This window comes from Anneissia japonica, unplaced genomic scaffold (assembly GCF_011630105.1).
Source record: "Anneissia japonica isolate Jap-2015-1 unplaced genomic scaffold, ASM1163010v1 scaffold1208_len1460985_cov181, whole genome shotgun sequence".
Taxonomy (NCBI): Eukaryota; Metazoa; Echinodermata; class Crinoidea; order Comatulida; family Comatulidae; genus Anneissia; species Anneissia japonica.
The window spans coordinates 108,071-132,714 of NW_022688484.1; the positions used below are offsets into that span (position 1 = coordinate 108,071).

At 34.2% G+C, this 24,644-nt stretch overlaps 2 protein-coding genes across 2 annotated transcripts in view; one reads left to right on the plus strand and one right to left on the minus strand.

Moving 5' to 3' along the window:
- The window catches only part of LOC117122143 (cell wall protein IFF6-like), a 16,461-nt gene extending 7,759 nt beyond the window's left edge, over nucleotides 1-8,702 (minus strand). The window contains exons 1-8 of the mRNA XM_033267635.1: nucleotides 8,594-8,702; nucleotides 7,702-7,836; nucleotides 6,277-6,417; nucleotides 5,506-5,637; nucleotides 2,015-2,071; nucleotides 1,063-1,119; nucleotides 705-761; nucleotides 358-414 (exon numbers count right to left, since the gene is read on the minus strand). Coding sequence (XP_033123526.1) covers nucleotides 358-414; nucleotides 705-761; nucleotides 1,063-1,119; nucleotides 2,015-2,071; nucleotides 5,506-5,637; nucleotides 6,277-6,417; nucleotides 7,702-7,836; nucleotides 8,594-8,702 — 745 coding nt within the window. The remainder of the gene's footprint in view (nucleotides 1-357; nucleotides 415-704; nucleotides 762-1,062; nucleotides 1,120-2,014; nucleotides 2,072-5,505; nucleotides 5,638-6,276; nucleotides 6,418-7,701; nucleotides 7,837-8,593) is intronic.
- Nucleotides 8,703-16,015: 7,313 nt separating this feature from the next.
- Nucleotides 16,016-16,492, plus strand: LOC117122162 (uncharacterized protein K02A2.6-like). The gene has a single exon (XM_033267672.1). It carries the CDS (start codon nucleotides 16,016-16,018, stop codon nucleotides 16,490-16,492), a length of 477 nt encoding a protein of 158 aa, XP_033123563.1.
- The last annotated feature ends 8,152 nt before the right edge of the window (nucleotides 16,493-24,644 follow it).

Sequence of the window (24,644 nt, forward strand, 5' to 3'; positions counted from 1 at the left end):
AGTAAGTTTTATTAACACGTTAGTGTTTAAAATAAAACTTCAGTAAATTAAAGACGCTGCTGGAAATGAAGAGGTTAGACTTATATTAACTAAGATAAAACATTCATCGTCTTCATGACACATTTACACTATCTGGAACTATAATACGAATTATAAGCCCATGTTATTTTGGCATAAAGGTACATTACCATAAATGGTTTCCATGTTGGTCATTCTATCACTCGATGGTCCGTTGAAATTTGTTGCTAAAATATAATCGTGGAAAACTCTTAGAATACGATTTGTTATCTCGATCTGATCGCAAGAAAAACTTCTACATTTATAGGTTCATAATAATTTAACATCAAGGTACATTACCATGAGTGGTTACCATGCTGGTCGTTCGATCACTCGTTGGTCCGTTTGTGTTTGTTGCTGAAACATATAAACGGTGAAAACTGTTAGACCACGATTTATGTTATTTCGATCTTCTCACAAGAAAAACTTGCACATTAAGATAATATATGTTCGTTAGGTGTTTAGAATAAGACTCCACTAAGTTATATTAACATAAGGCGCTGCTGCAAAATAAGAGGTTAGACTTATATTAACTGACATAAACTATTCTTTAACATCATCATCGATAGGGATCGCGATGGAATGGTTGACATTTACAAACTATCATTGAGCTATTAAAAAACTAATTTGACATCAAGGTACATTACCATGAGTGGTTTCCAAGCTAGTCGTTCTATCACTAGTTGGTCCGATGGTGCTTGTTGCTGAAACATATAAACGTTGAAAACTGTTAGACCACGATTTATGTTATTGCGATCTTCTCACAAGAAAAACTTGCACATTAAGAGAGATGTCCGTTATGTGTTTAGAATAAAACTCCAGTAAGTTATATTAACCTATGGCGCTACTGCAAAAGAAGAGGTTAGACTTATATTAACTGACATATACCATTCTTTAACATCATTATCGACAGGGTTGGCGATGGAATAGTTTCATTTTACAAATTATTATTGAGCTATAATACGAATTATAGGTTCATAATAATTTGACATCAAGGTACATTACCATGAGTTGTTTCCATACTGGTCGTTCTATCACTCGACGGTCCGTTGGAATTTGTTGCTGAAAAATGCACGTGGGAAATTGTTGGATTATGATTTATGTTATTTAGATTAATTAATTAATTAATGCATTCATTCATTTTAGTGTTTTTACAGCAGAGCCTATGATTTATGTTATATAAGTCTTATTACAAGAAAACATCGCACATTTAGAGGGAATATTTACGTTAGTGTTTGAAATAAAAGTCCAGTAAATCATATAAACAAGGCACTGTTGTGAAAGAAGAGGTTAGACTTTTAGACATTAACTGACAGTAAACCATTCATCATCACAAACAGGGTTCGTGATTGAATGGTACACATTTACAAACTATTATGGAACTATAATACGAATTATAGGTCCATTGGCATAAAGGTACGTTTCCAAGAGTGGTTTCCATGCTATTAGGCGCTGCTATAAAAGCAGTACAATGAATGAATGAATGAATTAATTAATTTATTAATTATATAACGAATGAATGAATGAAAGAATGCAATTAATTAATTAATTAATTCAACCAACCAACCAAACAACCAATCAACCAACCAATCAACCAACCAACCAACCAATTAATTAATCAATTAATTAATTTATTCATTCATTCATGCAACGCAGTTGATAAAATTATCATTGAGTTATAATACGAATTATAGGTCCATAATAATTTGACATAAACATTTTTCAATTAGTGCCCCGATAAATCGCTAAAAACTGCTTTAATTAAATCAATACTCTGGTTATCTCATAAATGGCCTAGCCTGGGTCTAGACTACGGCCGGAAAAATCACCTTATTGCTTATCTCATGGTAATATATATATTCCATGCGTATATGAAGCAGGTATTAAAGTTGTATATCATAAACTAGATGCATTAAAAACGATAAGTTAGTATTATTTTGACCTCGAGGTACATTACCATATGGTGTTTTCATAGAGGTTGTTCTATCACTCGATTCTTCGCTGGATACTTTATCTGAAACATACAATAAACGTGATCAATACCAATACCAATTATCATTGGAAATATTATTAGATATACTTAGATATATGTTTCAATTATTTTTCTTTTGCTAAATGACCACCAATTATGAGTCTTTCTTCTGGGACGATAGTCCCCTTGGGCCCCTGTCATGCAATCAACCGGGCCCTGAATTTGAATCACCTACTGTATAGGGGAATTGGATAATACGGTTCACATTTTGATAATCTTTGGCGTTTGAGTTTTGTGTATACTTTACTGTAATTCATTGTCCAATATTAATAGAATTAAAAAAAAAGTCACATAGATCTACGTAAAATGTTATATGAATAAGTAAGAAATATAAATTTTACTTTATTATATAAAAAATTCATATTGTTAACGACCATTATGATATTTTGAAACCGATTGCAAGCCCCTAATTCAAATTATTTCATTTCTCCAATGACCAGAACATAAACTCTGTCTTACAAAATCTGCTTGAGCCATAGCAAAAAAATTGCCATGCCCCACTATCTTCATCATTCCTGAATGCGGTCCACTTTTGAACAGTATAATAATAATAATAATAATAATAATAATAATAATAATAATAATAATAATAATAATAATAATAATAATAATAATAATAGACGATTGAGTATATAGCGCGCAGATAAACATAAGCCTAGTCTCTAAACGGTAGGTTCAAGTAAACTAACTCTTGATCCGCTGGGTTCGATTCCCACCTGAATCACTTATATTTTGGGAACGTACTGAGTATGATAAAACGTCAGGTAGGTCAAAACATCACTCCTAATATGCCTAATGATGATAATTATGATGATGATGGTGATGACAATAATAATGATGAGGATGATATCATCAAGTTGATAAGACATTTTACTATAATGGGGGCATTACCATGAGTGGTTTCCATGCTGGTCGTTCTATCACTCGTTGGTCCGTTGGTGTTTGTTGCTGAAACATATAAACGTTGAAAACTGTTAGACCACGATTTATGTTATTTCGATCTTTTCACAAGAAAAACTTGCACATTAAGAGAATAAATGTTCGTTAGGTGTTTAGAATAAGACTCCACTAAGTTATATTAACCTAAGGCGCTGCTGCAAAATAAGAGGTTAGACTTATATTAACTGACATAAACTATTCTTTAACATCATCATCGACAGGGATCGCGATGGAATGGTTGACATTTACAAACTATCATTGAGCTATAATACGAATTATAGGTCCAAAACTAATTTGACATCAAGGTAAACATTACCATGAGTTGTTTTTTGTTGGAATTTGTTGCTGAAAAATGCACGTGGGAAATTGTTGGATTATGATTTATGTTATTTAGATTAATTAATTAATTAATGCATTCATTCATTTTAGTGTTTTTACAGCAGAGCCTATGATTTATGTTATATAAGTCTTATTACAAGAAAACATCGCACATTTAGAGAGAATATTTACGTTAGTATGAAATAAAAGTCCAGTAAATCATATAAACAAGGCACTGTTGTGAAAGAAGAGGTTAGACTTTTAGACATTAACTGACAGTAAACCATTCATCATCACAAACAGTGTTCGTGATTGAATGGTACACATTTACAAACTATTATGGAACTATAATACGAATTATAGGTCCATTGGCATAAAGGTACGTTTCCAAGAGTGGTTTCCATGCTATTAGGCGCTGCTATAAAAGCACTACAATGAATGAATGAATGAATTAATTAATTTATTAATTATATAACGAATGAATGAATGAAGGAATGCAATTAATTAATTAATTAATTAATTAATTAATTCAACCAACCAACCAACCAACCAATCAACCAACCAACCAACCAACCAAACAACCAATCAACCAACCAACCAACCAACCAACCAACCAACCAACCAACCAATTAATTAATCAATTAATTAATTAATTTATTCATTCATTCATGCAACGCAGTTGATAAATTATCATTGAGTTATAATACGAATTATAGGTCCATAATAATTTGACATAAACATTTTTCAATTAGTGCCCCGATAAATCGCTAAAAACTGCTTTAATTAAATCAATACTCTGGTTATCTCATAAGTGGCCTAGCCTGGGTAAATATTATTAGATATACTTAGATATATGTTTCAATTATTCATCATCATTCCTGAATGCGGTCCACTTTTGGACAGTATAATAATAATAATAATAATAATAATAATAATAATAATAATAATAATAATAATAATAATAATAATAATAATAATAATAATTTGATTGAGTATATAGCGCGCAGATAAACATAAGCCTAGTCTCTAAACGGTAGGTTCAAGTAAACTAACACTTGATCCGCTGGGTTCGATTCCCACCTGAATCACTTATATTTTGGGAACGTACTGAGTATAATAAAACGTCAGGTTTATGATAAAACGTTAGGTCAAAACATCACTCCTAATAGGCCTAATGAGGATAATTATGATAATGATGGTGATGATAATAATAATGATGAGGATGATATCATCAAGTTGATAAGACATTTTACTATAATGGAATTTAAAAAATGGAATGAATTGCAAAATTGTTTAAAGGAAATTGAAAACCATAATACATTTAAATATTTACTTAAAAAACATTTAATAAAAACATAATGTTTTTTTATTTGCTTCTATTTTTATTGGTCGAGGACACCTATAGAAACAAGCTCATAGTGCTTATAGGGTTATCCTCTTGCTCTCATTTTTGTGTATTTATGTTTTTGTGTTGATGTTATAATAATGAGGGCAATAAATAATAAACAAACAAAAAATGATGATGATGTTGATGATAATAATTATGATAATGAGGAGAAGAAGGTTTTCTACACATCTGGGTGGTGAATGTGTATTTTATGAAATATCTACTCTTTCCCGTCCATGACGCCGCCATTGGTTGGTGAATGTGTATCTTTTATAGAAGCAGAACAGCAACCGCCACGCCAAAACACCGCCAAGCCTCTAATCTTACACAATTCTTCCTTTTCCTTTATTTTAATCAAACAACAAAGTCTAACAAAAGTCGGACACATACACTGACACACAAAAAGAACAAAAACCAAAATAAAAAATAAACAAACAGCACCTAAAACCCATCACGCCCTTCTTTAAGCATTAAATATTTTCTTGAATCTCTCTAATATAAATCTAAGGTTTTTGTAGTGAGGTTTACTATTTTGTATTTTGCGGGCCTAAATATAATATTTTGTTAAAAAGCAAAATATAATTTTTTATACTTGGTAAACTTTTGTCGCCAAAACTAAAATGAGTTTAAAATGAGTAAATTTCCTGGTATATTTCAAACACAAAGTTTTTCACAAAAACCCATAAAGGGAAACACTTCTTACAATGCACAAACACATGCAGTAAATTTTCTTTTACAATTCACCTAATAGTAATAATGAATTGGTTTTTACCTAAACAACGTGGACTCTTGTAGCCAGAGTGGCATTCTGCACCCTCCTCACAGCCTCTGGAATGATCACACTTGCTAAAGTCACAATGACAATCTTGTAAACAGTCAGCGCCATACTTGCCATTTTTACATTCTAAATATAACAACATAGTTGAAAATAATAATGCTATTTATTATAAATACAGTTTAAGAAATGGTACTATATTGCATTATACGTTATAAATACATTTTTAAAATACATCTTTATATACAGTGGTTTTATTTGATTTATAATTAATTTTTGTTGTGAGTTACATTAGTAATTACAGTTCAAATTACTGATGTTTCGTGGACTGTCAGTCCATATGCCGATGTGTAGAAAATTTTTAAATAAGACATTATACTGGAATTACTATTATTACTGGCTATATTATTATTATTATTATCATTATTATTATCAAACTTATTTCATTTCGTTAGGCCTATTTTTAATATTGTTAATAGATTTATCTATGACGTGCACGTCAATATTTACAAAGTTATTAGAACGAAATAATAATAATGTTATTTTATTAGTTTAACCATTGTTGAGTAAAATGTTATTCTATATTATTGGGAAAAAAGTACAGTTAAACAATCTTTAATTATATTTTTATAATTTAAAGGACTATGTTATTTACGAAAACAGATATTTTACATTTATGTTACCTCTAAAATTATCATAAACATTATTGAGAACTTTCGGTTTAAAATGAAGGAAGAATTTTTAAATTTCAATCCGTTATAAACTTACTCGTTTGACAGTCAGTTCCGTTCCAGCCAGAGTGACAGGCACAGCCTTGTGGCATTGGTGGGCAAACCAGTTTCCTTTTGCATCCGTTATTATTACCAGTTGGGTGGCACTCCTCGTCGCTTCCAAGTATGTTGCCAGTAGCTGTAAACCAAAAACAACATCTACAGTGCAAACCAAATCGTTAAGAAGTTGCTAAATATTTTCATGTCGAAAAAAAACTAAATAAATATAAACTTTACTAACCTGCTTTTGATGATCTTTTTTTCTTCGTAACATGAACTTAAAAATGAGATTTTTTTAGCTTTCTGTTATGTACATTATGTTTTGAAGTACTGAATAAATAGTGAAAAATCAAATGATAATGATAATGAAGATATTAATATTTTTAATGGTGATATTTATGGTTATTGGTGATGATACGTGATAGTGTTGTTATGGCGATGATTATGTTTATAATTTTTGTGATAATACATGAGTAATGTTATGATGATAGTGATATTTTTGGTTATTGGTGATGATACGTGATAGTGTTGTTATAGTGATGATTATGTTTATAATTTTTGTGATAATACATGATTGATGTTATGATGATAGTGATATTTTTGGTTATTGGTGATGATACGTGATAGTGTTGTTATGGTGATGATTATGTTATATATTTTGTGATAATACTTGAGTAATGGTTATGATGATAGTGATATTTTTGGTGATTGGTGATGATACGTGATAGTGATGGTCATGGTGATGCTTATGGTTATTATGATGATACGCGATAGTGATGTTATGATGATAATTATGTTTATAATTATCGTGATAATACGTGAGTAATTGTTATGGTTATAATTTTAGTTATTGTGATGAGGTGATAATGATGGAGATGGTTATGATGATAATGTTGGTTATTGTGATGATACGTGATAATGTGGGTGAGTGAAGGTATGTCTAAGGTTATTGTGATGAACAAATTATATTATGTTGATTTAATGTGATGGTTATGGTTATTGTGATATTGATGGTATATTGTGATGGTATGCCATCGTGGCAGTATAGGCTATACAATAAATATTAGAACAGTATAATTTATGCATTTTTGATTTGGAAACAATATTATGTTGCTGGTTTATTGATAACGTATACTTAAAAATGCCTACTAACAAAATTCACGTATTGAATCATATTAATGAACACTATAAAGCATGATCATCCATATTTATAAAATTTCGGATGTTATATACAAAACATAGGCAATGCTTAATAAATTTCAAAATAAACACAATTTTGTCAAAAGTAAATCCTTCTAGTCCTGCATAAATCACCCTTCAAATAGATAATGAAATTTAAGTATGCTGTACACTGTTACTTTCAATGAGTTTAATATTGAAATTACTCCTAGCAAATTAAGAGTGTATTCCTTAATTTACTCACGTATTTCGCAATTAGTTCCTTCAAATCCCGAAGGGCAAATACAGTTTCCGATGTATGTATCACATACCCCTCCATTGTAGCACACCTCGCAGCTCATGTTGCATTTAGGCGGAGACCATTTATTATGTGGACACTCTGAAACACAAGTCAATCCTGTTAAATACAATGTTAATACTAAATGAATGCTATTAAGTAGATGAAACCAGAAAATCATTGTTTGATGGAATGTCAAAGATAAAAGAAGATACTTTTTCCAATATTCTGAAGTAGGCTAAACTTGCCAGGGGTGAAATTACTGGGGTGGGGCTAAGCATACTTCTCCAAACATTTTACTGTGCAGGTTTATCAATGTAAAATAATATATAACTAGGCCTAATACTGGAACGTTAACTTGCATCTAAACATCCTAATATTTTGATGAGGTGATAGTCTACTCTAACTTTTCGACTTCGGTGAAATTTATTGAAACTTTCATTGGATTAAAAATATATAGCTATTTTAATTAAAGTACGAGACTGCATCATTTCCGGATGTCTACAGATGCAATATCTTAAATCGTTCACACCTCAGCCCCGACCATGGTGGGGCTGAGGTGGGTAGGGTGTCTCTTGATATATCGAATTATAAGGTTACCATTGTTACCCTCTCACCTCCTAAATGTCAACATGAATTCAAAGGTCTACCAACATTTTATTTAAAAAAATGATTCACTTCTAATTATCAAATTAAGACACATTGAAAACATCTTCGAAGTATGAGAACGACATTACGGTACTTAAGTCAAACATAGCGGGGCTCAGGAAGTTTGACTTTTGACTACGAAATCAAAATTCTGTAATGTAAAATAATGGCCGTGTGGAAGTTATTAAAATGAATCAATGATACATCCTACCTCTTACAATCAGCTGCATAAAAGCATGGTTTTTCCTTTCATTTTCATCATAACATTCATAAATCCCAGCATCAGCTACGGAAATCGTGTCGAATAAAATCTCCGCCATATCGTTCCATTTTTGGATTAAATCTCCGTCCTTCATCCATTGTAATTTTATATTAGACTCTCTTCTAACGCCCAACGTAACGTTGATATCACCTGCACTGACGGTCTTGGCACGAACAATCGGTTTTACATCGGCTTTGGAAATAAAAATAAATGTACTGTACGTGAGTTCCTTTGCATTTCATAAAAGCCATGAAAAAAATATGGACCAAAAAATAAGAAAATTTTAAAAATTAATTATGCCATGGAAAAGGAGAAACCTTAATTAGTTTGTTAGGCAGAGTAAGAGTTATCAATACTCTAGGTCTGTCTCAATTAACGTACGTCGCAACTTCTATCCCAGTACCATCTTTCGTTTTCAAAGAGATAGATTCAATTATCTTCAAGTTTTTATGGAATGATAAGCCTGATAAAATATCAAGGAAAATTATTATTGGAAAAACCAAATATGGAGGCCTAAATCTAGGAGACTTTTAATGTGTGTATGATTCTTTAAAAGCAAGCTGGCTGAATAGAATTTTGCTAAGCAAAGGAAATTGGAATATGGGAACCAATTGTTTAATTGTGCACATGAATATTGAAGATAAAAGCTCTTGGCTCTTTACCTCCTTTTTTTTTTTTTTTTTTTTTTTTTTTTTATCAAGGAGTAATCTATGCCTGGCATAACGCTGAAAGACGCAAAAGAGCTTTCAAATGCGAAGGAAGCGAAACAACAGATCATTTGGGGGTAATTGGTTCATGCAACAAAACAGTTAATCAAAAAATGTAACTGTTTTTTAAAAATTGGATAGATGGTGGGTTTATATATATAAATGACTTACTGGATGTTAATGGAAGAGTATGTCCTAAATATATTAAAAGTTAGCTTAATAATAACATAAATTAGCTTACGGAATTAAACATTATTATGGAATGTATACCAAAGCAATGGAAACAATGGTTAGACTTATATAGGAAAATTCATCATCATCGATCTAATTAATCGCTGTGATGTACCATAGAAAATATTACTTCATGTGCCGAAAGCCGATCTTATCTTTTTCTCAGTTCTCAAACTATAATAAAGGCACGCGCACTCGAGTCGAGTATTATTTCATATTTTTCATAATTTTATTTCCTCACATGAGATGGTAGTTAACAAAGGGAGATATTCCCTGTACAAGTGTCAACTACCAAAGCATAGAATAATAATAATATAATAATAATAACAGCAACAACAATAACAATAATAACAATAATAATAACAATAATAATAATAATAATAATAAAAATAATAATAATGATCACAGAAATAAGTAAAATTATAATAAGAATATTATTCATAATAATGATCACAGAACTAAGTATAATAATCATAATATAGTGATTGATTATTGATTTCTAAATGTCATTAAGAGATTTTTTTCGGAATGTGGAGATAGATGGCGATTGTCTGCAGGCTGAATTGATGTTGTTCCATAGCAAAGGGGTATTGTGAAAAAATTAAAAATGCAGTGCATTGGGATGTGGTTTGCGCGTATTAAAAAATAAGAAGGAGGTAACCGAAATGTTAACACAGCCATGAATAATTTTGTAAATGAACATAAGGCAAAGGAAATTTCTTCTATCTGTAAGAGATAAGAGGTTAAGGTGAGTAAGGCGATCCGTGTATTGAATGTATCCGGTTTGGTGGGGGAATCATGGAGTTTTTAAGAAATAGCGAGTGAAGTTTCTTTGAACGGTTTCAATATTTTCAATATTTAATTTAAGGTGAGGATTCCAGACAGTGCACGCATATTCCAATAATGGCCTAACTAAAAATTTAAAAGGAACAAGAGAAAGGGGATGTGGGCCACAAGTGCGTTTAATTAAATTAAGTGTGCACAGTGCTTTTGAAGTAATGCAACTTATATGTGCGTTCCATTTAAGGTCGGATGAAATGGTAACTCCAAGGTATTTGTGCGTGGTAACTAAGGACAGAGGGGTAAAATTTATGGTATAGTTTAAATGGATATTTTTTTTTTCTAGTGATACACATGGTTTTACATTTGCTAGCAGTTAAGGGTCATGCTATTAAAATGGCTTCATTGAAATATGTTATTAAGGTCATTCTGGAGAGTGGTATGGTCATTAGCGCTTCGGATGGGTCTGTAGATAAGCGAGTCGTCTGCATATATGAACATTGACGTACCGGGAGAAATTGACGAAATTAAGTCATTAGTAAATATAAAAAAGTATAAAGGTCTTAGTAGTAGCCTGGGGTACTCCAGATGTCACGGTAACAAAATTTGAAATGCTGCCTTGAAAACGGACACATTGAGATGTTAGTTAGGAAGTGTTTGGTCCAAGACCACAGTTGCCTTGAGAAACCTGGCATGTAACTTAGGAAAGTGTGGTGGCTCACTTTGTCAAAAAACACGAGTAGCCTTTACGGAAACCAAATTGAAAGGGTGAGATAATGGAATTAGATTCAAGAAAATTATACACATGATTATAAATAAGGCGCTCCAGGATTTTACAAATGACAGATGTTGGTGCAATTGGGCGGTACATTTTTATGTCCATTTTTTCACCAGTACCTTTGTATATGGGGGACACACATGAGGTTTTCCAAGCAGTGGGGATGAACCCAACGGAAAGGGTAAGGTTAAATAAGTCGGCAAGAGAATAAGAAATGACATCTGCTCTGGGTTTAAGGGTTCTAGCAGATATGCCATCAAGACCAGGTGAGCTAATATTTTTAAGCTTAATAATAATACTATGGATGGACTCAGGAAGTATGAAAAGGTTTTCCATAGGTGAGTTATGAGCAGGATAATCAGAGTAAATTGGCAATACACGTTCATCAATAGTAAAACATTGTTTAAAATAAGTATTAAAAGCTTGTAATACTTTAGTGGATGACTGTAATAACACACCCTCATACATAAAATCAGATGGAGGGCTGACATTCCGTTTATTCTGAACAAATGATCAGAATCTCTTAGGATTGGATTTGAAATTATCTCCAAGCTTATCTAAGTATAACCTGTAACTATGTCTGGTAAGTTGACGAAGCTTCTTACGAATTTTAGTGAATTTTTCCAATGAATGCTTTCTTTACAAGAACCTTTTTTTCAAATTTTTCTATAAAGATATTTTTTCTTATGTGAAAGATGAACAATATTTGAGGTTATCCATGGATTTCTTGGCCTACCCTTGTACTTAATACGGGGGACAGCATCGTCAATACATCATGTTTGGAAAATATTTGACCAACATTCCCATACATTGTCTCAGAAGCATTTTAGCATATCATTCCATGGAGCATTTATAACATTATGTCGTAGTCGAACAAAATCAGCCTTTGTAAAGTCATATCTATTTTGTTGGTAATTATGTTTACAATAAGGCAATGGTAAGTTAAGTGTAATATTTAGTGACAGGTGATCGAAAGTTCCCAAAGGATGATTCACGGAACCGTCATATACAAAACTGATATCGTTACATAAGAACAGATCTAATATATTTCCCTATTCACCATTACAGTTAACAACAGGAAACATGGGTAGGAGACTGTACCAGTTGAATAAGCCCTAGACTATTAAAACCATTAAGTATAATTTGAGTAGTATTATTATTGGTACAAATAACATTCTCTTTCCAATTGATGGAACTGAGGTTAAAATCACCAGCTTAGAAAATACAGTCAAAATTAGATTGGTTGTTACTTATATAATTTAGGGATGCAGCTATCTCTTCTGAAACAGATATTATCAGCTAAGGGGGGCCTATAGCAACAACCAATAACAAACTTTCTTTTGTCACATGTGAAAGATACCCATATAATTTCAGCAATGGAGGATGTAGAAACTAAAGATGGTCTTAAACTATTTTTAACTGAAATTAACACACCTCCACCTCTTGACAATCTATCCTTACGAAAAGTTGTAAAATGGTCGGAAAGTATCTCACAGTTATCAACTGAATCATCTAGTCATGTTCCACATAAGGTTAAGATGTCTGGATTATGAGTATTAATAAGAATATCTAAGTCAAGAAGTTATTTTTAATGCTTCTGCAGTTAGTACTGTAGAGTTAATTGAAGCTAGATGAGGCAAACTGGTTGAGCGATGGTGATGATGACGATGATGAGCTTTCACTTGAGTTTTTTTTTTTTCAAAAAAAGAATCTGAAAAGTCAGGCAGACGACAGCGAATACAGTTCCAGTAGGTTTCATTGGATGAGTGGAACTTAAATTCATTAATAGTGAGTCACTGCAGACATGATGTGTTGTATGACGTACATAACTTATTCCCTGTTGTCACATCCAGCCGCCGTGTGGCGCTGTTTATCGTTGAGTTGCGAATAAAACGGTTGTCAAGCAGACGGCCATTGAGTTATTACAATCTGGTTTTAGTGTCTTCCATTATACTTTTATTGTAACAAACAACATGGTGTCAGAAGTGGGATATTACATCAAATGGATTAGATGAAATTACAAAGAAGAACCTACCACGACGTAGAATCTCACAAATCAACACAGTTGACAAGAAAACAAAGTTTTCAGGCCCTGGTAATTTTTTATCCAAGCTGCAAGCTCACTTCACACCCACTCGAAACGTTTTGTACGACAGATTTATATTTCATGGTGCTGAACAACAACCAAAAGAAAACATCAGTCAATATGTACATAGACTGAAAAAGTTGGCAGAACCATGTAAATTCGGAGCACTCAACGATGAAATGATAAGGGATCGTTTAGTTTTAGGTGCATGGGACAAAACAGCTAGAGCCAGATTGTTCTGCAAGAAAGAATGCAACCTGGAAAGGGCAATTGAATTGCTTAAAGTCAGTGAAACAACGACGCAGCAGCTATCGGAAGTAGCTGGTAATGAAACACAGGTGGTGAATTTTGCAAAGAGTCAAAAGAGTACAAAAAAAGTCAGACAAACCAACAACAAAGAAAAAACATGGCAAAACCACTACAACAAAGATTAACAGCACACGGTCAGGTACATGTCGATATTGCGGGAAAGTTCACGAATTTAAGAATGAAAAATGCCCAGCCTATGGAAAAAAGTGTGGAAAATGTGGTCTACAGAATCACTCCAAAGAGATGTGTAGAACAAAACAAAGAAAAGCAGTTGGCAACAGAGTAGAAGACACTGATTCAGATGACACAGCCTTCAATGTTGAAACAGTTGGAACTATATGTGATAATAATAAAGGCAAACTAATGGTATCACTGCACTTACAAAACACCAGTTAAGCGGTCAAGGCGGTAAAATGTCAAATAGACACAGGTGCTTCATGCAACGTGATGTCATATCGAGACCTGCAAACACTGGAAGGTACAGACAGGCCGAATATGAGACCTTCATCAACAACACTGAAGATGTATAATGATAAAGCAGTTGCAGTAAAAGGAGAGATTACCATAACCTGCCGACATGATAAGCAGAAGTCAGAAGTAACCTTTAAGATTATTGACACCACACAAGCACCGCTGTTATCAAGCTCTACATCAATAGAAATGGGTTTGATACAAGTAGCAAAGCATATTAATCAGATTCAAAAGAAAGATAGCAGTCAATAACTGGAAAAGAAAATACTAAAACAATACCCTGAAGTGTTCGAAGGTCTTGGAGAACTACCGGGAGAGTATCACATTGAAATTGACAGAAATATCACACCAACCAAGCATCCAGCCAGGAAAATTGCAGTTGCAATGAAAGGAGATGTAAAACAGAAACTGCAAGAATTAGAGGCCAGGAAGGTGACAGAAAAAGTCACTATCCCTACAGACTGGATCAGCAATATGGTGGTCGTGAGAAAACCAGGCAAGTTACGAATCTGTTTAGATCCACGTGATTTGAACATGGCCTTTAAACGTCCACAATACCCTATGCCCACAGTTGAAGGAATTTTTCCAGAGCTAACAAATGCAAAGGTTTTCTCCGTACTGGATGCCAAGGATGGTTTTTGGCAGGTGAAGTTAGATGGAGCAAGTAGTGAGTTACTGAGTGAGTTTGGAAGGTACAAATGGTTAAGACTTCCGTTTGGAATTAATACAGCTCCAGAGGAATTCCAAAGAAGGCAGCATGAATTAATCGAAGGATTAAAAGGAGTACAAGTTGTGGCAGATGACTTCTTAATATATGGCTGTGGAGAAACCATGGAGGAGGCGATTGTAGACCATGATACCAAATTGACCAGTTTCCTTGAAAGAGCAAAGAAAGTAAATCTGAAGCTGAACAAGAGCAAAATGAAACTTAGGCTAACAGAAGTCAAGTATATTGTACATATACTAAGTTCAGAGGGAGTGAAAGCAGACCCACTCAAGGTCAAAGCCATCAATGAGATGCCTGTACCAGACGACAAGAAAGCAGTACAGACGCTGATAGGCTGTGTAACCTATCTTGCTAAGTTCTTACCTAGGCTATCCCATGTAGCGGAACCATTGAGAAGACTCACAGACAAGGAGGCACATTTTTGACTGGATGGAGCATCACATAGAGGCATTCAACAAGATAAAGCAGATGTTGACTACAGCACCTGTACTGCAATACTACAACATCAAAGAAGAAGTAACAATACAATCTGATGCCTCAGAATCAGGGTTAGGTGCTACTCTACTACAAAATGGACATCCAGGAACATTCGCATCCAGAGCATTAACAGGAGCAGAAAGAAATTATGCTCAAGTAGAAAAAGAGTTACTCAGTATACTGTTTGCTTGTGAAATATTTGATGAGTACATCTATGCCAGGGAATTGATCATGGTACACACGGATCATAAGCCTTTAGTAGCTATACACAAGAAGCCTATATCCAAAGCACCAAAGCGATTACAACGGATGCTGCTAAGGTTGCAGAAATATAAATTGGACATCCAGTATTTGCAGGGCAGTAAGATGTACATAGCGGATTGGTTAAGCAGAGCATACTTACCATGCAGCTGACTACATCAATGTTAGTAAGACAACCCAGTACCTGCTGAAGCAAGCAACAGCTAGGGACAGTCAAAGCCAAACACTGATGGAGATGATCAAGAACGGTTGGCCAGAGACCAAAGCAGAAGTTCCGATCAATATTCGAGAACACTTTAATTATCGAGAAGAAATAACAGCTCAAGATGGTGTCTTATTCAAAGGACAAAAAATCGTGGTACCTACCGAGATGAGAAAAAATCTGTTGCAAAAGACTCATTCAAGCCCTCTGGGTGCTGAAGCATCAATTCGAAGAGCTAAAGACAGTTTATTCTGGCCAGGAATGTCAGCAGACATCAGAGAAATAGTAGACAAGTGCTAGATCTGCCAAACTTACCAAGACAAGCAGAAGAAAGAGCCAATGATGTCATACCCTATTCCTACCAGACCATGGGAAATAATCTCTCAAGACATACTTACGTATAAGAAAAAGGATTACCTTGTAACAGTAGATCACTACAGTGATGTGTGGTTTCTGGATGAATTACAAGATCTAACATCTAAACCAATCATTGAATGCAGCAAAACGCACTTCGCTCTACAAGGAATACCATCAACACTGATCACAGACAATGGGAGACAGTGGGTTAGCCGAGAATTTGCTGAATTCACAAAGACATGGGAGTTCAACCATGTGACCAGCTCTCCCTATCACAGTCAGAGTAATGGGAAAGCAGAGGCAGCAGTTAAGATTGCCAAGAAACTGATCAAGAAAACTTTTAAAGAAGGATCTGATCTATGTAACCTTGCAATTCTCGACTGGAGAAACACACCAAACGATGCAGGACACAGCCCAGCAAACGACTGTTGTCTAGAAGAACAAATACACTTTTGCCAGTAACAGAAATCCTTCTACAACCACAAGTAGTTACTGTAGTCTCAGAACACATTAAGAAAAGAAAACAGATATCAAAACTACAGTATGACAAAAGTGCAACAAACTTGTCATTGGGGAAACTGTCAGACTCCGGCCTGAAAACAACAACCAAGAGTGGCAGACAGCAACCTGCACGAAAAAAGTAGGACCTCGTTCTTACTTAGTAGAAACTACAAATGGCAAAGTTTATCGTCGCAACAGAAAGTTTCTACGCACAACACCAGCAAGAGACATTGCTAAAACAATGCCAACAGTTGCACCCGACAAATCAAACATCACGTCCACAACGGACATCCCAGTACCAGCAACACCAAATGGAACAAGTGACAAGAGCACAGTAAACCAACAACAACCATTAACTGGAAAACAAACAGAAGTTTCAACACCAATCATACCAACTCGGCCCAGAAGAACCATAACTATGCCGAATCGATTCAAGGACTTTGTTACAAAGTTCTAGCAGAGAGTTTCTCCTATGTTCGTGTTAATGTTTAAAAAATAAAAAATAAAAAAAAAATAAATAAAAATAAATAAATAAATAAATAAAACAAATAAATAAAGAGCATACATGAATTAATAATAGATATCATCAGCATTATAAAGAGGATGGCACATAGAATTCATATGAAACTACAAATCGGCACATAAGAAAATACATGTAATGCAAACAGGCATATAGAGAAGTTCTGTTAATTAATACCTTGATCACATAAACATGCAAGTAATTATGCTATAGTTCAAAATAAATAAAAAAAAAAACATTAAAAGAAAATAAAGAAAGTGAGATGTTGTATGACGTACATAACTTATTCCCTGTTGTCACATACAGCCGCCGTGTGGCGCTGTTTAGTGTTGAGTTGCGAATAAAACGGTTGTCAAGCAGACGGCCATTGAGTTATTACAATCTGGTTTTAGTGTCTTCCATTATACTTGTTATTGTAACAAACAACACAATGGAAGCATTGATTACAAATATCACAGTATATTCCAAGCTGATTTTTGGTAATTCAGATGTTTGTGGGCAGAGATACGGGTATTTTGCTATAAAATAAGATGTACTCTGGCTGTACAGCGCTCTTTCGTTAAAAACTGGGTCATTTATGCATTTATGTCAACAATTTTCAGGCATATCTTCTTGACTCACGAAAAGCCCCCCCCCCACCGTCGGGAAAATCCTGGCGCCACCCCAGGACGTTTATCCCTTCACCCATGATCTGCGCCCAAGGGTGCATTGGAGTCCGCCACCTCAGCCCCAACATGTTTGGGGCTGATCATGCGAAAATTTTGAGAATATGGACCTCTGGGTGCCCGGAAATTGCACTCTCATGTACCTTAAAAATCTTACCAATAATTCATATCAACAATATAATACAATAATTATTTTTCTTAATACAATTTAGGGGGTACGATCGCACCCTCTGCACCCCCTGCATCCGCCCCAGACGTATAATGTTTGAAACTATGAATATAACTTTAATTGCAACGTATATTATTAAAATTATGAATTTTAATAAGTGTATGGAAAATGATTAAGAACATGAATAAATGTGACTTTGCCACAAAAGAGAGAGAGAAAAAACCTTACTGTTGTAATTGTGAATTATGATTGTAGCGGTGCCATTTCTCAAACCTTTTTCAGCGTACGCTGTGAATACACCGACTCGGGTGTGAACATGGCGGTCACCTGATGTGCAACAAATTTTAGCTGTACAGGACCTATGGTCACAATTACAATCAACATATTGATGAACATCACCATTCACTGTATTATCACCATTGTTGCAAAGTTCTTCTCCTGTAAAACGATTCTGCATATTGACTAACCGATTAATGCTGAGTGTGATTTTGCTTGAATTGTCGGAACCAAGACTGAAACCACTAATATCAGTTTCTTCATTCCGCTTAACAGCAGGAGTTGAAGTGAGACCTACCATATTCAATTTGACCTCACTATCATCACCTAAAGCATATGCAAATAAGTTAGAACAATTCATAAAGCTATATATGTATGTATTTCTACATAAATACTTTGATTATAAACTTTATAGCATTCATTAGATTTCAGGGCAAAATTATTCTAGACCGAGGCAAATGGATAGTACAAGCTATTTTTTGTATTATGAAAATAAGGTAGAGAGTGATTTAGGAGTGATAGCCTTGAGGACGACCAAGATGGAAAAGTGAAGAAAATGGTACTTGGCATTGGCTTTAATGGTAATGGTAATGGTTGGAGACTTATATAGCGCAAAGTACATGGTCTCTGTGCGCTTTATGATGATTTCGAAATACTTTCATAAAGATAATTGAAAAGAAAATCGGTTTTTTTTTTTTAAATAGTTTTCGGTCTTCGTTGTATACACCCAAATGGTGTCTACGAAACTAAGACCTTGGTTATTTCTCTATTCTTCACATTATTTCCATGTAAACCATAACAAGTTTAATAACAATACATTTAAATTGTTATTCTTACCAGTAGAATATCCAACAAGGAATAATAGCAGAAACCACACTTCCTGTTAAAATAATATATTTGAGAGATATTTAATGGTTGTCACTAAATATTAAGTCTGTCTGTGCCGCTTCATAATGCATAGTGCATTGCATTTCATGTTCTTTGGGAGCGCCATAATATAATTGGCTATAGGCAAGTGTGCAATGGCGGATTTGATGGCCTAGTATACTTCCCCACCACCCCCAAACCCCACCCCACCAATAATTTTTATTTCAAAATCATAAAAAAAAAAGGTGAAAAAGGTGCCATGATCACACCTTTTTTTTATGGACGCTCCATTTATACAATTCCACACCTATAGTCTCCCTCCATTTCGAATTCCTTGATCGGCCATTGAGTCTAACTTGGTTTTTAAATAGTTCTTCAAAATTAATTTTATGAATTTTGTAAGATAATCTATACGGCCAGAGTGAAGGACGCGCAGTATGACTTGTTCAACTCTATAGCATGGAGGTACAGTTCGCTCGCCAATTTGAGAAAATTCGGGGCGGTCTTGGGATTCAGTCTTCACCTTATAGACGGTTAATAGCTAGGCCTATGTGTTGAAGACTTTGTTATTTGATAAATGGTCTCCAATTAGAGGCTTATCGGAATTAAAGGGGTCGCAAATTGGAGGGTGCACTGTTTAAACATTTATGACATATTAAATATCGCTGGGCAGCTCCAAAGGTAGCCATGGATAAACTTGATGCCTGCCACCGCAAACACCTCCGTGTTATCACAGGTCACCGATGACCACACAGCCCCATTTCAAATGGTACTTTATACAGCATGTGCAACTACTACCCAATTGATGTGGTCCATGTTTGGACATGTGCTACGAATGCCAGAGAACACACCTGCACAAAGAGCTCTAGAATTTGCTGTAGTTGGATCCAACAATTAGTACCAAGCTCGCAAAAGGCGTAATTGTTAATAAAATAATGCATAGATTGAATGTAGCAACTATGTGTGCGCTGAACCGTGAAAACCTTTAAGCAACCTTGGTCTCCTGTTAAAAAACCCATCCGCTCTGCTATCCTTGTTTTTACTGTATGGCTGAAATGCAACTGAGTCTCATTAGCGCAGTCTTTCGGATGAGACGTTTACACCGTAGACTAGAAATTGCAAATTGCAAGTGAAGTGCTGCGAAGTACAACTGCATATAAATGTTCTTCGAACAAAATTATTTATGCGAGTCAAGTGAAAATAATGAATAATAAAAATATAACAAATAATATGAGACACGACCCATGGCCTATAATTAGAACACTTCTCATTGGGTAACAAAGTCGTAATTTTTCATTTTTGTCAAAAAGTGTCTATAGTGGTGAATTATGGTTTAGGTTTTTTTTAAATAAAGTTTCAAAAATTTCTATGTATGTGGAAAATGTAGTTGATTACCAAAGGTTACAATTTTTATTTTGAAGACTGCATGGTCTAGGAAGTGTAAATTTTTTTATGAGGCAAGTTTCCAAGGGTGTGTTTTCTAGGGGCGAGTTGAGTGCCAAAGAGTGTTGCCAAAGTGCGAGCCAGCGTGTTATTTGATCACAAGTGTGAGCCAGCGAGCCATGACGTCACGACAATAGATACGAGCAGGGTTGCCATTTGGCCTTTTTGACGGCCAGATTCCTCAAATCTGGCCGTATAAAAATTTGCCTGGCCGTAACGTTTGAAAAGTCACGGCCAAACTATATTTGGCCGAATTTTTGAAAAGTTTACATTTTTTTCAATATAGGCCTAATATAACGTAGACTTGTTTTGGATATGTTGTGTTTGTTAGCTTAAATTCTATGTTTGATTCTAAGCATGTACCTTTTGTTTGTACTTGCACTTAACACTTAATCTAGGCCTTATGGTACACGGACCCCTAGCCGATTTGACGTAAGAGAGTTTATTTAAATGATAACAGTTACATTTAATTCGGATGAAATATATATATATATATATATATATATATATATATAATTTAGGCCTATATGAAGTTTATACTCGTTTAAGCTTTAATGAGGACAGTTCAATGCAAGTTTGTACCATATAGGGTCTATTGTGTGTCTTTGTATATGTACCATCCTAGTGGAATTTCTATCTCTTTTGAATATAAATTAAATACTGTAGGCCTACTTTAATTAATTTATTATTGCCCACTTGAATTGTATAGGACTAGGTCTGCAGTGCGCCATATAAATGCTCGATGTGATCATTCTGGTCCGATGGCCATCTCCAATTTCAAACAAGCGTCGCAGATTCTTCGGTTACTCTGGAGTTAGGTTGTATAGGAGAATGAAGAAGATAATTCTGATAGCAACATTGATTTATTGCTTTAAGTACTGCGACAATAACATTCAGAATCGAATTTAGAAAGTTTACATGAAAAAAAAGTATTTATTAAGGTTTTCATAGGTTTGTTTTAACGCCAGTTTGTGTTACCTAATGTAACTTTCATTATAATTAAAGAGAGCCACGGATTTGCCAATAAAAGGCCCTTAAAAGTTTTGCTATAGCATAATTACCAACCTGAGAGATTTGAAATGCGTGAGTAACTACACCATTTGGCTGGGGGAGGGTGTCGGGGTCCATAGGTGGAGCTCCGCTGGGGTCGAGGGGGCGTGGGCGCGTGGCCCAAATTTTGAACAATTTAGGTGTGTGTGTGTGGGGGGGGGGGGGAAGGGCTGGCCCCCTTGAATCCGTCACTTCAGTAATTGAAATAAGATAAAACTTAATACATTATATATTATATTATATATTAATACATTACATATATATTTTATCTTTGCAATATTTATTGTTCTGCCAATAAAAAAATGGAGAAAACGATTGTCTTTGAAATTATATTCCATAAAAACTTGAACACAATTGAATCGAACTTTTTAAAAACATAATATAGTGCTGGGCCAATGCTAAGTACGTTATTTGAGATAGACCTAGAGTATTGATAACATACTAATATTGCCTAAAAAACTAAGGTTTCGCCCTTTCGATGACGTAACTAATTTTTAAAAATTTTCTGAGTCGAACTTTGCTTTTAAATCGTTTTTCATATTATTTGTATGAATATGGTAAGATAATTAATACGGCCAGAGAGAAGGCCGCAAGATATGCTTTGTCTCACTTTATGGCTTTATAGCATTGAGGTATAATACATTTCGCCCTCCAATTCGAAATCACTTAGAGGGTTAGCTTTGTGTTAAAAGGGTTGGCGATTGTTATTAGTTATTTAAAAAGTGGTCTGAAACTTGAGGGGTCTCGAATTGAAGGGTGCCCCATATAAATATTGCAATCAATAATTCAAACTCCTAAAAGACATGGATGTCTCTACTTTGTAAAGTGTGGGAAAGAGGGACGTCATCTAAACCGTCGACGTTCAAGATTGACGATAAATGTACAAAATAAAAGACAATGATAACTACCTTTATGACAAACATTTCTTCGGCTCACATCTGCCGAGCAACGGAATGAAACTAAGACGTCTTCAATGATCAGTGATCTGTCTAAAAAACTGTGCTGCTTCAAAAGTTTGAGTCTCGCGAAGTAATGCCTGCGTAGTGTCTCCTCTCGTCATTACTATAGTCAGTCAGTGTAAACAACCGTAGTCTAATTAGAATATATAGTGTGAGACAAATTGAGTATTAATGTTTAATATGTATGCATAATACCTCAATTACATGGATTCCAGTTTTATTACGTTAATTTTAATTAACATTATGTTTATCGAAAATTGTCATCAAATGTCAAAATACTATTTTGATGAAACTTATATTATTACTTATATAGATGCACCATAAAGCAAACATTAATTTACAGCCGATATTCATAACAGCAATATGGTAATATTATTGTAGTCGACCTATTATAAACCATAGTTCGTTGTAAATCGAATCCGATTGGAAGTAATTAAATTATATAATCTTTGTGTTGAGCAGCGCTATATTATACTACGTACAGAGATCAATAAGGTACACCTTTATAAAACAAGATCGCCGTATTATAAACATGATAAATATACAAGTTATTACATATATACTTTTAACTTTTATTGACGACTTTCCACTTATTATTAGTAGTATCCTACTTCGAATAGACACGGTAATTGGAACAAAACACGGTAATTGTAATAAATTAGAACCTAATAATTTAACATTACTGTATTTGTTCTGTACAGTATTTTATTATAAAACTTCATTGTCATTCAAAAAATAATAAATACAACTACAAATGCTCCTTTTGCGCTGCTCAGTAAAGGCATAGCCATAGCCTCCACACACTGTGATTTTTCTCTGAGAATTGATGAGTAGTAGTTTGAAACCAATAAGTCTTAACAAACTTTAGTTATCGTGGTAACAAATAATTTTCTACACCAGTGACCATGACAGCAACAGGAAGAATATTACAATTATTACAACTAAATTAAAAGTTTTTATGGGAATTAGGATGATGGTATGTTACATTTTCTCATTAATGGAATATTAAGTACGCAATTAGCATAATCACACACGTACCAAAAACAATAGGCTCCGTCTTATTATTACCATCTTGCATTCTACCAAGTTTGAAACCAGTCGGACTTGCCAAACTTTAGTTATTGTGGTAAAAAACAATTTATCAACAACAACAACGACGACAATAGCATGAAGAATATGGGCAAAACCTCGCTCTTTTGGGAGGTTAATAATTTATTAACGAATTAAAAATAATCTACTCAGTATAATGTTGTTTGTACTGTATGGTGAATTTATAGAGGTTCGAACCTAGATCCCCGACATTTGAAAGCGAGCACATTACCCAACCATCATACCAAACAATCAGTACTTGTACTATAAAGTTCATTAGGGTCGTGACCCAAAGTAGGGTTGCCAATATGTTTGTAAGGTCGCCCAATGTATGAAAACAAAAAAACAATGTAGGCTACAGTATTTCAATAACGTAGGCAACAGTATTTCAATACTAGTGTTTCTGTGCATCCGCGGGAAATCCTTGGTGGTGAATAAATCGTAATAGCCTTTCGTCCTGAATGGTACATTTAGGCCCATTTGTAGGCCAAGAGTGTGAAGTTTGTGCGCAATTTCACCCATTCAATGTCAACCAATTGTCAGTGTATACTGCGTATCACTCACATAGGCCTACAAAGATAATACTTATTCTGCTAACTAGACAAATTGACAATTTTATTATAAGAAAATTGGAAAAACGGTTGTCTTTGAAATTCAATTTGCTATATGTGTACGAACCCGGAGATCAATTTAATTAAAAGAGTTTGTCTATGGCAGTAGTAGTAATATCTAAAAAGATGTTCAACATATTATTCAGCTAACTGCTAATGTTTGTTTTGCTGTCACTAGGCCTACACACACTGTCACTCACAAACTATGCATGTAAAAATTGGTCGTAAATAATCGCCCTCCAATTCTTGACTCTCTAATTCCGAGACCCCTCTAATTCCAGATCACTTTTTAAAGTACCAACTAACCACCCATCTTTTAACACTGTCTCATCCTGTAATTATGAGACCCCTTAATTTGAGACCGAGAACTTTGTGAAATACTAAAAAAAATGAACTTGTATTTTTATAAATCATCCATAGGCCTCAGTTATTCACTTTTATCTTTCTGTACATTTTTTACGGCT

Bases quoted from the DNA above. Each gene is read 5' to 3' on its own strand.
- LOC117122162 (XM_033267672.1), top strand. From the start codon at position 16,016: ATGTCATACCCTATTCCTACCAGACCATGGGAAATAATCTCTCAAGAC.